General features: G+C 40.7%; 1 protein-coding gene across 4 annotated transcripts in view; it reads left to right on the top strand.

Annotated features, from left to right (window-relative positions):
- Positions 1–7,663, top strand: part of LOC112216584 (protein FAM193B) — a 51,266-nt gene extending 43,603 nt beyond the window's left edge. For 3 of the 4 annotated variants that reach the window (XM_042326157.1, XM_042326156.1, XM_042326159.1), the window contains 3 exons: positions 2,680–3,604; positions 3,814–3,889; positions 4,068–7,663. In XM_042326157.1, the coding sequence (XP_042182091.1) occupies positions 2,680–3,604; positions 3,814–3,889; positions 4,068–4,140 (1,074 nt within the window). In that variant the 3' untranslated portion in view covers positions 4,141–7,663. The remainder of the gene's footprint in view (positions 1–2,679; positions 3,605–3,813; positions 3,890–4,067) is intronic. The other variant, XR_006083957.1, reaches the window with a different exon arrangement.
- Positions 7,664–16,438: the final 8,775 nt, after the last annotated feature.

Raw genomic sequence — 16,438 nt, 5'->3', positions numbered from 1 at the left:
TATTGGCTATGCTCAGTAGGCTATAGGCCCAGTACATTATCACTGCATATTGGCTATGCTCAGTAGGCTATAGGCCCAGTACATTATCACTGCATATTGGCTCTGCTCAGTAGGCTATAGGCCCAGTACATTATCACTGCATATTGGCTCTGCTCAGTAGGCTATAGGCCCAGTACATTATCACTGCATATTGGCTATGCTCAGTAGGCTATAGGCCCAGTACATTATCACTGCATATTGGCTATGCTCAGTAGGCTATAGGCTCAATACATTATCACTGCATATTGGCTATACTCAGTAGGCTATAGGCCCAGTACATTATCACTGCATATTGGCTATAGGCCCAGTACATTATCACTGCATATTGGCTATGCTCAGTAGGCTATAGGCTCAATACATTATCACTGCATATTGGCTATGCTCAGTAGGCTATAGGCCCAGTACATTATCACTGCATATTGGCTATGCTCAGTAGGCTATAGGCCCAGTACATTATCACTGCATATTGGCTATGCTCAGTAGGCTATAGGCCCAGTGTCATTATCACTGCATATTGGCTATGCTCAGTAGTCTATAGGCTCAATACATTATCACTGCATATTGGCTATACTCAGTAGGCTATAGGCCCAGTACATTATCACTGCATATTGGCTATAGGCCCAGTACATTATCACTGCATATTGGCTATGCTCAGTAGGCTATAGGCGCAATACATTATCACTGCATATTGGCTATGCTCAGTAGGCTATAGGCCCAGTACATTATCACTGCATATTGGCTATGCTCAGTAGGCTATAGGCCCGGTACATTATCACTGCATATTGGCTATGCTCAGTAGGCTATAGGCCCAGTACATTATCACTGCATATTGGCTATGCTCAGTACATTATCCCTGCATATTGGCTATGCTCAGTAGGCTATATGCCCAGTACATTATCACTGCATATTGGCTATGCTCAGTAGGCTATAGGCCCAGTACATTATCACTGCATATTGGCTATGCTCAGTAGGCTATAGGCCCAGTACATTATCACTGCATATTGGCTATGCTCAGTACATTATCCCTGCATATTGGCTATGCTCAGTAGGCTATAGGCCCAGTACATTATCCCTGCATATTGGCTATGCTCTGTAGGCTATAGGCCCAGTACATTATCACTGCATATTGGCTATGCTCAGTAGGCTATAGGCCCAGTACATTATCACTGCATATTGGCTATGCTCAGTAGGCTATAGTCCCAGTACATTATCACTGCATATTGGCTATGCTCAGTAGGCTATAGGCCCAGTACATTATCACTGCATATTGGCTATGCATGAATTGCCCTGCCAATGTTGCTCTTCTCAGACCATTTAGAAATGATATATATTTTTAATTGGTATATGATCACAGTGGTAATAGATAATTAGTTGTATTACTTGTGAGGCCCAGCTGAGTTACTGGACTGACGGGCTGCGACTGATACTCAGTGGTGAGGCTGCCTCTCACCTGACGCCGTCCCTCCACTGAGGAAAGGGGACGCCGTCCCTCCACTGAGGAAAGGGGACGCCGTCCCTCCACTGAGGAAAGGGGACGCCGTCCCTCCACTGAGGAAAGGGGACGCCGTCCCTCCACTGAGGAAAGGGGACGCCGTCCCTCCACTGAGGAAAGGGGACGCCGTCCCTCCACTGAGGAAAGGGGACGCCGTCCCTCCACTGAGGAAAGGGGACGCCGTCCCTCCACTGAGGAAAGGGGACGCCGTCCCTCCTCTGAGGAAAGGGGACGCCGTCCCTCTTCTGAGGGAAGGGGACGCCGTCCCTCCTCTGAGGGAAGGGGACGCCGTCCCTCCTCTGAGGGAAGGGGACGCCGTCCCTCCGCTGAGGGAAGGGGACGCCGTCCCTCCGCTGAGGGAAGGGGACGCCGTCCCTGCGCTGAGGGAAGGGGACGCCGTCCCTGCGCTGAGGGAAGGGGACGCCGTCCCTCCGCTGAGGAAAGGGGACGCCGTCCCTCCGCTGAGAAAAGGGGACGCTGCTCCAGCTGATGGTGTAACCTCAAGTCCTACTGCATTATTTCTGCCTCTGGCATCATTTAAGGTTATCAACTTTGCAGTGCGCCCCGGGATTCTTGTGTCGGTCTATGGCTCGAGGAAACTGTGCAGGGGAACGCTGTGTCTTCCCCGGGCCACTAGGGCTGTTGAATCAAGTGCACCTACCGCCAACAGCGCTAAACGAAGGGGGGGGAATAGGAACTCAAGGTCGACCAGTTGATTGCGACCCGTCCAATGTTATCTGGGGTTGGAGTCTTTTAGGGGGCGGTTTCTCAGACACAAGTCAAGCATAGTCCTGGACCAAAAACATCAAGCTCAATGGAGCGTCTCCGTCTAAAACAGGCTAGGCGTAATCTGTGTCCAGGAAACCAGTCCTCAATCTGTTAATATCAGTGTTTCAGTGAGTCTATTATGGGCAATCTGATAAACAGTTGAAACCCTGATTTAAGGGAGTTGAGCTGTTTTAAATGTTGGTTTATTAAACTGGCAGTTTAGCTGTTTTAAATGTTGGTTTATTAAACTGACAGTTTAGCAGTTTTAAATGTTGGTTTATTAAACTGACAGTTTAGCAGTTTTAAATGTTGGTTCAGTAAACTTATTGCTGCTTTTCTTCTCTTTTCTAAAATAACAACGTTGACCTTCGACCTTGCAGGACTCTATCCGTGCGTCGTTCTCCATGTACGACCTCAACCTAGATGTGAATGACTTCCCGAAGAAGGCTGCTACTCTGGAGGGCAACCATCTTCTCTCCCACCTCAACGGCTCCTCCTGCTCTGACCTGCAGCAGATAGACCTCGACCTGGCCCCTCTCTCCCTGGGTACCTTCAAGAGCCATCTGGACCTGGTCAGCGGCTGGGAGGAGGCCCATCCCCGGGACAACTCCCCCATCGGCCCCATCTCAACCCCTGCTAGTACTACTGTACCTGGGGTAGGGGGACCAGGGGTTGGTACTGGGGGGAAGGATGTTCACAGGCTCCACGCCACCCCCAGCCTCTCCAAGCTGATCCGGGTGCGCTCCCCAGAGAGGTGCCCCTCTGCTAGGCCTGAGAATAAACACCAGGCCCCTGCTTCGATCCAGACCCAGGCCTCTATTAAGGTAGCTAAGCCTAAAGAGGAGACCCCAGCGGAGCCCAAGAACATTACAACTCCTACTCCTGGGGCTGGCAAGCTGAAGAAGGGCAAGAAGCAGCAACGTCAGGACCAGCTGCCTCCAGAACAGAACCAGATCAGACCCGGATCCAAAGCAGCTGTGGAGTCGCAGAAAACTGGTTTCAGCAGTTCTGATGCTGTGGGTTCTAAGGCTGGTTCTGGTTCCAAACCACCACCGCACTCAGCTGAGAGCCAGAGAACCGGGGCAAGGAGGGCGGAGGAGACCAGACCCACCCGGCAGCAGGCCACCAACGGGACAGCGAGTAGCTCCGGTGCTCCCAGCACCCAAAGAGGGAAGGGGGAGGAGCAAGAGGCCAAAGGTCACTCTGTCACCTCAACCAATCACAACCAAGCCCAGCAGCAGCAGCAACCCAAGGGGAAGAATAAGAAGAACAAGAACAAGGGAGAGAAAACCAGCCGCAACATCGGTACGTTAGTTTAGATAACCCTCTAGTTGACTGTCTCTTGTGTTATACATGTTGTAGGAGAGGAGACATGTACGTTAGTTTAGATAACCCTCTAGTTGACTGTCTCTTGTACATGTAGGAAGGGAGACGTCAGTGTGAATGATAAAGCGATCAGACAGCGTGACCGTTCGTTGGTTGTGATGTTTCTGTCCTGTTTCTTTCTTCCCCAGACGATGTGTTTCTCCCTAAAGACGTGGACCCAAAAGAAATGGATGAGATTGATCGTGAGGTGGAATACTTCAAAAGGTAACGCTCGGCCCCGGTGACAATCCGAAACATTTAGGGCCGCTTTACCAAACAGACATTCTCCATTAAAAGTGATTCTAGACTTAGTCTTTGTCTGGGGAAACTGGACTTTTTTGGGGGCGCCACCAGCCTCCTGGTAATAGAACCATGTTGTGATATTTCTCTCGTCTCTCTGTAGGTTTTGCCTTGACTCTGCTAAACAGACCCGCCAGAAGGTTGCAGTAAACTGGTCCAACTTTACCCTCAAATAGGTTCCTTCCAACGCAGCCCAGTAACTGACGGGTTCTAGAATGCAGAACCCCTCCCCCCAACGTGACTATGTCCATACAACCCCGACGGCCTGAGGCCTTCTCTCATTCCCACTCTTCCTCTTCTTCCTCACCAAGCCAAGGAACCCTGGTGCAACACCATTTTCCATTGGTCAGGACTGCGATGCTATTGGCTGACAGCCAGGGATCATTCACACACACGGGCCCGACTGAGGACTCGATTCTGCTGTTTCACAACGAGGGAGTTGAGAGATCCAGGTTGAGACACAGACGGGTGTTGGTTCTCCGTCTGTCAGATCAGATCTACTGTGTACTTAACTATGTAGTATGGAAAACAGTTACCTTTTTACAATAAAAATGTATTTTTATTGTAATTGTGGGACATTTTAACATTGTAGAAACCTTCTTGGATTGTTATTGGTTGGTTCTATTTGGTGCTTCTGTTCTCTAAAGGTACTGACCCACGACCCACAATGAACTTTTACTGTCTTTAGTTTAGGGTAATCTCCCCCATCTCTCCCTCAACACACAGCGCTCTGTTTATTGGCACTCTTTTAGATAATCAATTATCTCTAAAGGATTTTACGTTGATTTTACGTTGATTTCACGTTGATTTTAAATTCAATGTTGATCTTACGTTGATTTTAAGATCAGAATAGGTCTTATGGTTTGGAGGATGTCATGTTAACGCACATTATACTGTCATAGACACCCCCATGTGTGGATACCCCCTGTCATGGACACCATGTGTGGACACCCCCTGTCATGGACACCATTTGTGGGTTGGTTATCTATACTGTCATGGACACCCCCATGTGTGGATACCCCCTGTCATGGACACCATGTGTGGGTTGGTTATCTATACTGGCATGGACACCCCCATGTGTGGATCCCCCCCCATGTGTGGACACCCCCTGTCATGGACACCATGTGTGGGTTGGTTATCTATACTGTCATGGACACCATGTGTGGGTTGGCTATCTATACTGTCATAGGTGGGTAGGTTATCTATACTGTCATAGACACCCCCATGTGTGGACACCCCCTGTCATGGACACCATGTGTGGGTTGGTTATCTATACTGTCATGGACACCATGTGTGGGTTGGTTATCTATACTGTCATAGACACCATGTGTGGGTTGGTTATCTATACTGTCATAGACACCAGGTGTGGGTTGGTTATCTATACTGTCATAGACACCACGTGTGGGTTGGTTATCTATACTGTCATAGACACCATGTGTAGGTTGGTTATCTATACTGTCATAGACACCACGTGTGGGTTGGTTATCTATACTGTCATAGACACCATGTGTAGGTTGGTTATCTATACTGTCATAGACACCATGTGTGGGTTGGTTATCTATACTGTCATAGACACCATGTGTGGGTTGGTTATCTATACTGTCATAGACACCACGTGTGGGTTGGTTATCTATACTGTCATAGACACCATGTGTGGGTTGGTTATCTATCCTGGTATTGTGCTCTCATGACCCCGAATCGTACTGCTCTGATTGTGCCAACGTGACCCCTCATTATGACAACACAGGCTGAACCAACACTGTTCATTCATTTAATGGTTTGTAGCTTCAACATCAAGTCTGAGTTCAAGATTGTGCCCTATTCGCTATGTAGTGCACTCCTTTAGACCAGGACCCCGGAAGGGCTATAGTGAAAAGTAGTGCACTATATAGGGAATAGGGTGCAACCATAGAGTCCCATTGAGTAAGTCATTATGGTGTAGTTTATCAATGTTCAATATCAATGTTCCTCAAACTGTAGGAGTCAACGACAGTGGATGACACAGACCAATAGATTCATTACCCCTCTTGTACAATGCTATTATTTTTGTATGAAATTGTGTTTAAACAAAAATGAACGTTTGGAAAGTAATCAACGACACTAATATAAACTCGATCTTTTTTTTTTAAATAAATAAATAAACAAAATATTTATCTGGTTACTGCGTTTAACACTTGGAATCACATCTTCACAAGATGTGGTTAAATGAAACCAGATTGATTTCTCCCCTGTATATTCTATATAAGTCATGGTTATCTTCAGTGGTCAGCCTCCCCATGTTCTGATATCGAGCCATGCTCCATACTTCTCTTTATGCTTCAAAGTTACATCTCCCATTGGTTGTTGATGTAACTGCTATCAGAGCTGATATCTCCCATTGGTTGTTGAAGTAACTGCTAATCAGAGCTGATATCTCCCATTGGTTGTTGATGTAACTGCTAATCAGAGCTGATATCTCCCATTGGTTGTTGATGTAACTGCTATCAGAGCTGATATCTCCCATTGGTTGTTGAAGTAACTGCTAATCAGAGCTGATATCTCCCATTGGTTGTTGATGTAACTGCTAATCAGAGCTGATATCTCCCATTGGTTGTTGATGTAACTGCTAATCAGAGCTGATATCTCCCATTGGTTGTTGATATAACTGCTAATCAGAGCTGATATCTCCCATTGGTTGTTGATGTAACTGCTAATCAGAGCTGATATCTCCCATTGGTTGTTGATGTAACTGCTAATCAGAGCTGATATCTCCCATTGGTTGTTGATGTAACTGCTAATCAGAGCTGATATCTCCCATCGGTTGTTGATGTAACTGCTAATCAGAGCTGATATCTCCCATTGGTTGTTGATGTAACTGCTAATCAGAGCTGTTCTCAACAGTCTTTGCTTCTCAAACGGCACCCTATTCCCTATATAGTGCACTACCTGTGACCAGGGCCCATAGGGTAGTGCACTACTTGTGACCATGGCCCATAGGGTAGTGTACTATATAGGGAATAGGGTGCTATTTGGGACGCTACACCATGGCTGCCTCATACTGTTTTGATCTCTCAACTCCTTCACATCTTCACATACAGGATTGTATTCATTAGGTATCCAACGGACGAAAACAGACAAACAAGAAGGACGACTTGTCCATTTTAACATTTTTTTTTTTCTTTTCCAGTTGAACATTTTTTGTACATAAAAGTGATTTTGGGGCATTTTAAACAAGTCCGCAATGATAACCTGGTCTCACTGAGGTTTGGTGAGGATTTCAACCATGGTACAAAAATTCACAATGCTCTCTGACTCTTCTGGGGTCATACATCTCAATAAGAACCTCTGCTGTCACTCAGTATCTTCTGAGTTCCCTTTTCTGATCAGAAAATGATCAATAGTTTAAGTGATGTTTCCAATAGAAGTGGTGCTTCGATGATTCCAAGTTGGTCATCAAAAAAACATGTCTCAAGTTTCTGTGATTTTATATTTTATTTGATTTTTTCCTTCCAGAAAATCTGTTTCTGAAATTTTGTATCCCAGTTTATATTCAACTAGAAGACATGATCTGAAATGTGTGGAATGTAGATGTACACTATACCGTTAATGTCGGCCTAAGACAAGTTGGCCTTTCTGTTTCGTTTTTTTTATTATTATTCACTTTTGATACTGTGAAAATCTTTCGTTCAGAAAGATTAAAACATTACAGTTTTGACAAAATTAAGTGTCGTGTTTTATTTCTGAGTGGTTTTAAGGATGCATCGTGATAAGTAAATTCGTTAAGAGAATTGTCTTAATATTTTCAACCAAAGTCCTCTTTCAAGGTCATGTCCAGACTACCAGAGGATGGCAGACACAAGGGTTAGGATTTACACCAGCTCTCAAAGTCTTACTGACAGCTCGTTGGGGGAAATTAATGGGGTTTTGGAAGAAATGCAGAAAAGGAGGTCTGAGGTAAACACAGGCTGAGGAGATCTGATCTGAGGTAAACACAGGCTGAGGAGATCTGATCTGAGGTAAACACAGGCCGAGGGGATCTGATCTGAGGTAAACACAGGCTGAGGAGATCTGATCTGAGGTAAACACAGGCTGAGGGGATCTGATCTGAGGTAAACACAGGCTGAGGGGATCTGATCTGAGGTAAACACAGGCTGAGGAGATCGTATGTTTTGTTCTATGAGATAATAGCAGTTGGTTACCATAACCTTTATGAATTATGAAGCCTTTGTATTTATTACATAGTTTCTGCGTTTATCATTCATTTTCCTCATTGCCTTTGTCCGACGAACCATGGCACAGTTTTATTTTTAATGCAAAACCCTGATGGTTCCAATCATTTTTTTTCTTCCCTATTCATATTTGCATCTTGGATTTTTGAACTACTTTATACAAGGTCTGTGTCTCGTGTAGACTTACCCTGGCAACAGAGAAGACCTCAACTTCCTGCAGGAATGTCATCTCTAGCCGACACTTTCAGCTACCGTTCACCAGCGTGCTCGGAGACTCCAATCCATTATCTTCTTCTGTTCCCTTTCTCGGTCTTGGCTAGAATTATCAATGAACCTACCAGGTACCACCCTAAAGCCGTATACACGGGCACCCTCATAGATATCATCCTAACCAACTTGCCCTCTAAATACACCTCTGCTGTTTTCAACCAAGATCTCAGCGATCACTGCCTGCATCCGTTATGGGTCAGCGCCATTTTACTTTAAGAAGAATGTGAAATGTCAGAATAATAGTAGAAAGAAATAATTTATTTCAGCTTTTATTTCTTTCATCATATTCCCAGTGGGTCAAAAATATATGGCCACTCCAATACCTCGATTTTGTTGTCCTTAAGCCATTTGGAAGTATGCTTGGGGTCATTGTCCATTTGGAAGACCCATTTGCGACCATGCTTTAACTTCCTGACTGATGTCTTGAGATGCTGCTTCAATATATCCACATAATTTTCCTGCCTCATGATGCAATCTATTTTGTGAAGTGCACCAGTCCCTCCTGCAGCAAAGCACCCCCACAACATGATGCTGCCACCCCCGTGCTTCACGGTTGGGATGGTGTTCTTCGGCTTGAAAGCGTTCCCCTTTTTCCTCCAAACATAATGATGGTCATTATGGCCAAACAGTTCTATTTTTGTTTCATCAGACCAGAGGACATTTCTCCAAAAAGTACGATCTTTGTCTCCATGTGCAGTTGCAAACCATAGCCTGGCTTTTTATGGTGGTTTTGGAACAGTGGCTTCTTCCTTGCTGAGCGGCCTTTCAGGTTATGTCGATATTGGACTCGTTTTACTTTGAATATAGATACTTTTGAACCTGCACTTTTCGCACCAAAGTACGTTCATTTCTAGGAGACAGAATGCATCTCCTTCCTGAGCGGTATGACGGCTGCGTGGTCCCATGGAGTTTATACTTGCATACTATTGTTTGTACAGATGGACATGGTACCTTCAGGTGTTTGGAAATTGCTCAAGGATGAACCAGACTTGTGGAGGTCTACTTTTTTTTCTGAGGTCTTGGCTGATTTCTTTTGATTTTCCCATAATGTCAAGCAAAGAGGCACTGAGTTTGAAGGTAGGCCTTGAAATACATCCACAGGTACACCTCCAATTTACTCAAATTATATAAATTAGCCTATCAGAAGCTTCTACAGCCATGACATCATTTTCTGGAATTTTCCAAACTGTTTAAAGGCACAGTCAACTTAGTGTATGTAAACTTCTGACCCACTGGAATTGTGATACAGTGAATTATAAGTGAAATAATCTGTCTGTACACAATTGTTGGAAATATTACTTGTTTCATGCACAAAGTAGATGTCCTAACCCACTTGCCAAAACTACAGTTTGTTAACAAGAAATTTGTGGAGTGGTTGAAAATGAGTTTTAATGACTCAAACCTAAGTGTATGTACACAAACCTAACTTGTACCTAAGTGTATGTAAGTGTAGAATTGGAATGATTTGACAGGTTGAATTGGAATGATTTGACAGGTTGAATTGGAATGATATGACAGGTAGTATTAGAATGATTTGACAGGTTGAATTGGAATGATTTGACAGGTAGTATTAGAATGATTTGACAGGTTGAATTGGAATGATATGACAGGTAGTATTAGAATGATTTGACAGGTTGAATTGGAATGATTTGACAGGTTGAATTAGAATGATTTGATCAGTAGAATTGGAATGATTTGATCAGTAGAATTGGAATGATATGACAGGTAGTATTAGAATGATTTGACCAGTAGAATTAGAATGATTTGACCAGTAGAATTAGAATGATTTGACCAGTAGAATTGGAATGATATGACAGGTAGTATTAGAATGATTTGACCAGTAGAATTAGAATGATTTGACCAGTAGTATTAGAATGATTTGATCAGTAGAATTAGAATGATTTGATCAGTAGAATTGGAATGATATGACAGGTAGAATTAGAATGATTTGACAGGTTGAATTAGAATGATTTGACCAGTAGAATTAGAATGATTTGACAGGTAGTATTAGAATGATATGACAGGTAGTATTAGAATGATTTGACAGATAGTATTAGAATGATTTGACAGGTAGTATTAGAATGATTTGACCAGTAGAACTGGAATGATTTGACAGGTAGTATTAGAATGATTTGACCAGTAGAATTAGAATGATATGACAGGTAGAACTGGAATGATTTGACAGGTAGTATTAGAATGATTTGACCAGTAGAATTAGAATGATATGACAGGTAGAACTGGAATGATTTGACAGGTAGTATTAGAATGATTTGACCAGTAGAATTAGAATGATATGACAGGTAGAACTGGAATGATTTGACAGGTAGTATTAGAATGATTTGACAGGTAGTATTAGAATGATTTGACAGGTAGTATTAGAATGATTTGACCAGTAGAATTAGAATGATATGACAGGTAGAACTGGAATGATTTGACAGGTAGTATTAGAATGATTTGACCAGTAGAACTGGAATGATTTGACAGGTAGTATTAGAATGATTTGACCAGTAGAACTGGAATGATTTGACAGGTAGTATTAGAATGATTTGACCAGTAGAACTGGAATGATTTGACAGGTAGTATTAGAATGATTTGACCAGTAGAATTAGAATGATATGACCAGTAGAATTGGAATGATTTGACCAGTAGAATTAGAATGATTTGACCAGTAGAATTAGAATGATTTGACCAGTAGAATTAGAATGATTTGACCAGTAGAATTGGAATGATTTGACCAGTAGAACTGGAATGATTTGACCAGTAGAACTGGAATGATTTGACCAGTAGAACTGGAATGATTTGACCAGTAGAACTGGAATGATTTGACCAGTAGAACTGGAATGATTTGACCAGTAGAATTAGAATGATTTGACCAGTAGAATTAGAATGATTTGACCAGTAGAATTAGAATGATTTGACCAGTAGAATTGGAATGATTTGACCAGTAGAATTAGAATGATTTGACCAGTAGAATTGGAATGATTTGACCAGTAGAATTAGAATGATTTGACCAGTAGAATTAGAATGATTTGACCAGTAGAATTGGAATGATTTGACCAGTAGAATTAGAATGATTTGACCAGTAGAATTAGAATGATTTGACCAGTAGAATTAGAATGATTTGACCAGTAGAATTGGAATGATTTGACCAGTAGAATTAGAATGATTTGACAGGTAGATTTGGAATGATTTGACAGGTAGTATTAGAATGATTTGACCAGTAGAATTAGAATGATTTGACCAGTAGAATTGGAATGATTTGACCAGTAGAATTAGAATGATTTGACCAGTAGAATTGGAATGATTTGACCAGTAGAATTGGAATGATTTGACCAGTAGAATTAGAATGATTGACCAGTAGAATTAGAATGATTTGACCAGTAGAATTGGAATGATTTGACCAGTAGAATTAGAATGATTTGACCAGTAGAATTAGAATGATTTGACCAGTAGAATTAGAATGATTTGACCAGTAGAATTGGAATGATTTGACCAGTAGAATTAGAATGATTTGACAGGTAGATTTGGAATGATTTGACAGGTAGTATTAGAATGATTTGACAGGTTGAATTGGAATGATTTGACAGGTAGTATTAGAATGATTTGACATGTAGTATTAGAATGATTTGACCAGTAGTATTAGAATGATTTGACAGGTAGTATTAGAATGATTTGACAGGTAGTATTAGAATGATTTGACAGGTAGTATTAGAATGATTTGACAGGTAGTATTAGAATGATTTGACAGGTAGTATTAGAATGATTTGACAGGTAGTATTAGAATGATTTGACAGGTAGTATTAGAATGATTTGACAGGTAGTATTAGAATGATTTGACAGGTAGTATTAGAATGATTTGACAGGTAGTATTAGAATGATTTGACAGGTAGATTTGGAATGATTTGACAGGTAGAATTAGAATGATTTGACAGGTTGAATTGGAATGATTTGACAGGTAGTATTAGAATGATTTGACAGGTTGAATTGGAATGATTTGACAGGTAGTATTAGAATGATTTGACAGGTTGAATTGGAATGATTTGACAGGTAGTATTAGAATGATTTGACAGGTTGAATTAGAATGATTTGACAGGTAGAACTGGAATGATATGACAGGTTGAATTGGAATGATTTGAAAGATAGAATTGGAATGTTTTGACAGTTAGAATTGGAATGATTTGACAGTTAGAATTGGAATGATATGACAGGTTGAATTGGAATGATATGACAGGTAGAACTGGAATGATTTGACAGTTAGAATTGGAATGATATGACAGGTAGTATTAGAATGATTTGACAGGTAGATTTGGAATGATTTGACAGGTAGATTTGGAATGATTTGACAGGTAGATTTGGAACGATTTGGAAGGGAGAATTGGAATGGTTTGACCGTTAGAATTGGAATGATTTGACCAGTAGAATTAGAATGATTTGACCAGTAGAATTGGAATGATTTGACCAGTAGAATTGGAATGATATGACCAGTAGAATTGGAATGATTTGACCAGTAGCATTAGAATGATTTGACCAGTAGAATTGGAATGATATGACAGGTAGTATTGGAATGATTTGACCAGTAGATTTGGAATGATTTGACCAGTAGAATTGGAATGATTTGACCAGTAGAATTGGAATGATATGACCTGTAGAATTGGAATGATTTGACCAGTAGAATTAGAATGATTTGACAGATAGAACTGGAATGATTTGACAGGTAGAATTGGAATGATTTGACAGGTTGAATTGGAATGATATGACAGGTTGAATTGGAATGATATGACAGGTTGAATTGGAATGATTTGACAGGTTGAATTGGAATGATTTGACAGGTTGAATTGGAATGATTTGACAGGTTGAATTGGAATGATTTGACAGGTAGAATTGGAATGATTTGACAGGTTGAATTGGAATGATTTGACAGGTAGAATTGGAATGATTTGACAGGTTGAATTGGAATGATATGACAGGTTGAATTGGAATGATATGACAGGTTGAATTGGAATGATATGACAGGTTGAATTGGAATGATTTGACAGGTTGAATTGGAATGATTTGACAGGTAGAATTGGAATGATATGACAGGTTGAATTGGAATGATTTGACAGGTTGAATTGGAATGATTTGACAGGTAGAATTGGAATGATATGACAGGTAGAATTGGAATGATATGACAGGTTGAATTGGAATGTTTTGACAGGTAGAATTGGAATGATATGAATGGTAGAAACGGAATCATTTGACAGGTAGAACTGGAATGATGTGAACGGTAGAAACGGAATGATTTGACAGGTGAATTGGAATGATATGAACGGTAGAAACGGAATGATTTGACAGGTAGAATTGGAATGATATGAACGGTAGAAACGGAATGATTTGACAGGTGAATTGGAATGATATGAACGGTAGAAACGGGCATGATATTCCCTATAGGGTACATTCTATAAGGCATGATATTCCCTATAAGGTACATTCTAAAAAGACATGATATTCCCTATAGGGTACATTCTATAAGGCATGATATTCCCTATAGGGTACATGCTATAAGGCACAATATTCCCTATAGGGTACATTCTAAAAAGACATGATATTCCCTATAGGGTATATTCTATAAGGCACGATATTCCCTATAGGGTACATTCTATAAGGCACGATATACCCTATAGGGTATATTCTATAAAGGCACGATATACCCTACAGGGTATATACTATAAGGCATGATATTCCCTATGGGGTACATTCTATAAGGCATGATATTCCATATAGGGTACATTCTATAAGGCACGATATTCCCTATAGGGTATATTCTATAAAGACATGATATTCCCTATAGGGTATATTCTATAAGGCATGATATTCCCTATAGGGTACATATTATAAGGCACTATATTCCCTGTAGGGTATATTCTATAAGGCATGATATTCCGTATAGGGTACATTCTATAAAGGCACGATATTCCCTATAGGGTATATTCTATAAGGCACAATATTCCTTTTGGGTATATTCTATAAAGGCATGATATTCCCTGTAAGGTACATTCTAAAAATACATGATATTCCCTATAGGGTATATTCTATAAAGGCATGATATTCCCTGTAGGGTATATTCTATAAAGGCACGATATTCCCTACAGGGTACATTCTATAAAGGCACGATATTCCCTATAGGGTACATTCTATAAGGCATGATATTCCCTATAGGGTACATTCTATAAAGGAATGATATTCCCTATAGGTTACATTCTATAAGGCATGATATTCCCTGTAGGGTACATTCTATAAAGGAATGATATTCCCTATAGGGTACATTCTATAAGGCATGATATTCCGTATAGGGTACATTCTATAAAGGCACGATATTCCCTATAGGGTACATTCTATAAGGCATGATATTCCCTATAGGGTACATTCTATAAAGGAATGATATTCCCGGTAGGGTACATTCTATAAGGCATGATATTCCCAATAGGGTACATTCTATAAAGCACGATATTCCCTATAGGGTATATTCTATAAAGGCACAATATTCCCTATAGGGTATATTCTATAAAGGCATGATATTCCCTCTAGGGTACATTCTAAAAAGACATGATATTCCCTATAGGGTATATTCTATAAGGCACGATATTCCCTATAGGGTATATTCTATAAGGCACGATATTCCCTATAGGGTATATTCTATAAAGGCATGATATTCCCTGTAGGGTACATTCTAAAAATACATGATATTCCCTATAGGGTATATTCTATAAAGGCATGATATTCCCTGTAGGGTACATTCTAAAAATACATGATATTCCCTATAGGGTATATTCTACAAAGGCATGATATTCCCTGTCGGGTATATTCTATTAGGCATGATATTCCCTATAGGGTACATTCTATAAGGCACGATATTCCCTATAGGGTATATTCTATAAAGGCACGATATTCCCAATAGGGTATATTCTATAAAGGCACGATATTCCCTATAGGGTGTATTCTATAAGGCATGATATTCCCTATAGGGTACATTCTATAAGGCATGATATTCCCTATAGGGTACATTATATAAGGCATGATATTCCCAATAGGGTACATTCTATAAAGCACGATATTCCCTATAGGGTATATTCTATAAGGCACGATCTTCCCTATAGGGTATATTCTATAAGGCACGACATTCCCTATAGGGTATATTCTATAAGGCATGATATTCCCTATAGGGTACATATTATAAGGCACTATATTCCCTGTAGGGTATATTCTATAAGGCACGATATTCCCTATAGGGTATATTCTATAAGGCATGATATTCCCTATAGGGTACATATTATAAGGCACTATATTCCCTGTAGGGTATATTCTATAAGGCACAATATTCCCTATAGGGTATATTCTATAAGGCACGATATTCCCTATAGGGTACATTATATAAAGCACGATATTCCCTGTAGGGTACATTCTGTAAGGCACGATATTCCCTATAGGGTATATTCTATAAGGCACGACATTCCCTATAGGGTACATTCTATAAGGCACAATATTCCCTATAGGGTATATTCTATTAGGCACAATATTCCCTATAGGGTACATTCGATAAAGGCACGATATACCCTATAGGGTATATTCTATAAAGGCACGATATTCCCTATAGGGTATATTCTATAAAGGCATGATATTCCCTCTAGGGTACATTCTAAAAAGACATGATATTCCCTATAGGGTATATTCTATAAGGCATGATATTCCCTATAGGGTATATTCTATAAAGACATGATATTCCCTATAGGGTATATTCTATAAGGCATGATATTCCCTATAGGGTACATATTATAAGGCACTATATTCCCTGTAGGGTATATTCTATAAGGCACGATATTCCCTATAGGGTACATTATATAAGGCACGATATTCCCTATAGGGTATATTCTATAAGGCACGATATTCCTTTTGGGTATATTCTATAAAGGCATGATATTCCCTGTAGGGTACATTCTAAAAATACATGATATTCCCT

This window comes from Oncorhynchus tshawytscha, linkage group LG08 (assembly GCF_018296145.1).
Source record: "Oncorhynchus tshawytscha isolate Ot180627B linkage group LG08, Otsh_v2.0, whole genome shotgun sequence".
Classification (NCBI taxonomy): domain Eukaryota; kingdom Metazoa; phylum Chordata; class Actinopteri; order Salmoniformes; family Salmonidae; genus Oncorhynchus; species Oncorhynchus tshawytscha.
Note: the sequence above shows the minus strand (reverse complement) of the source record. Positions and strands in the feature narration are given on the sequence as shown.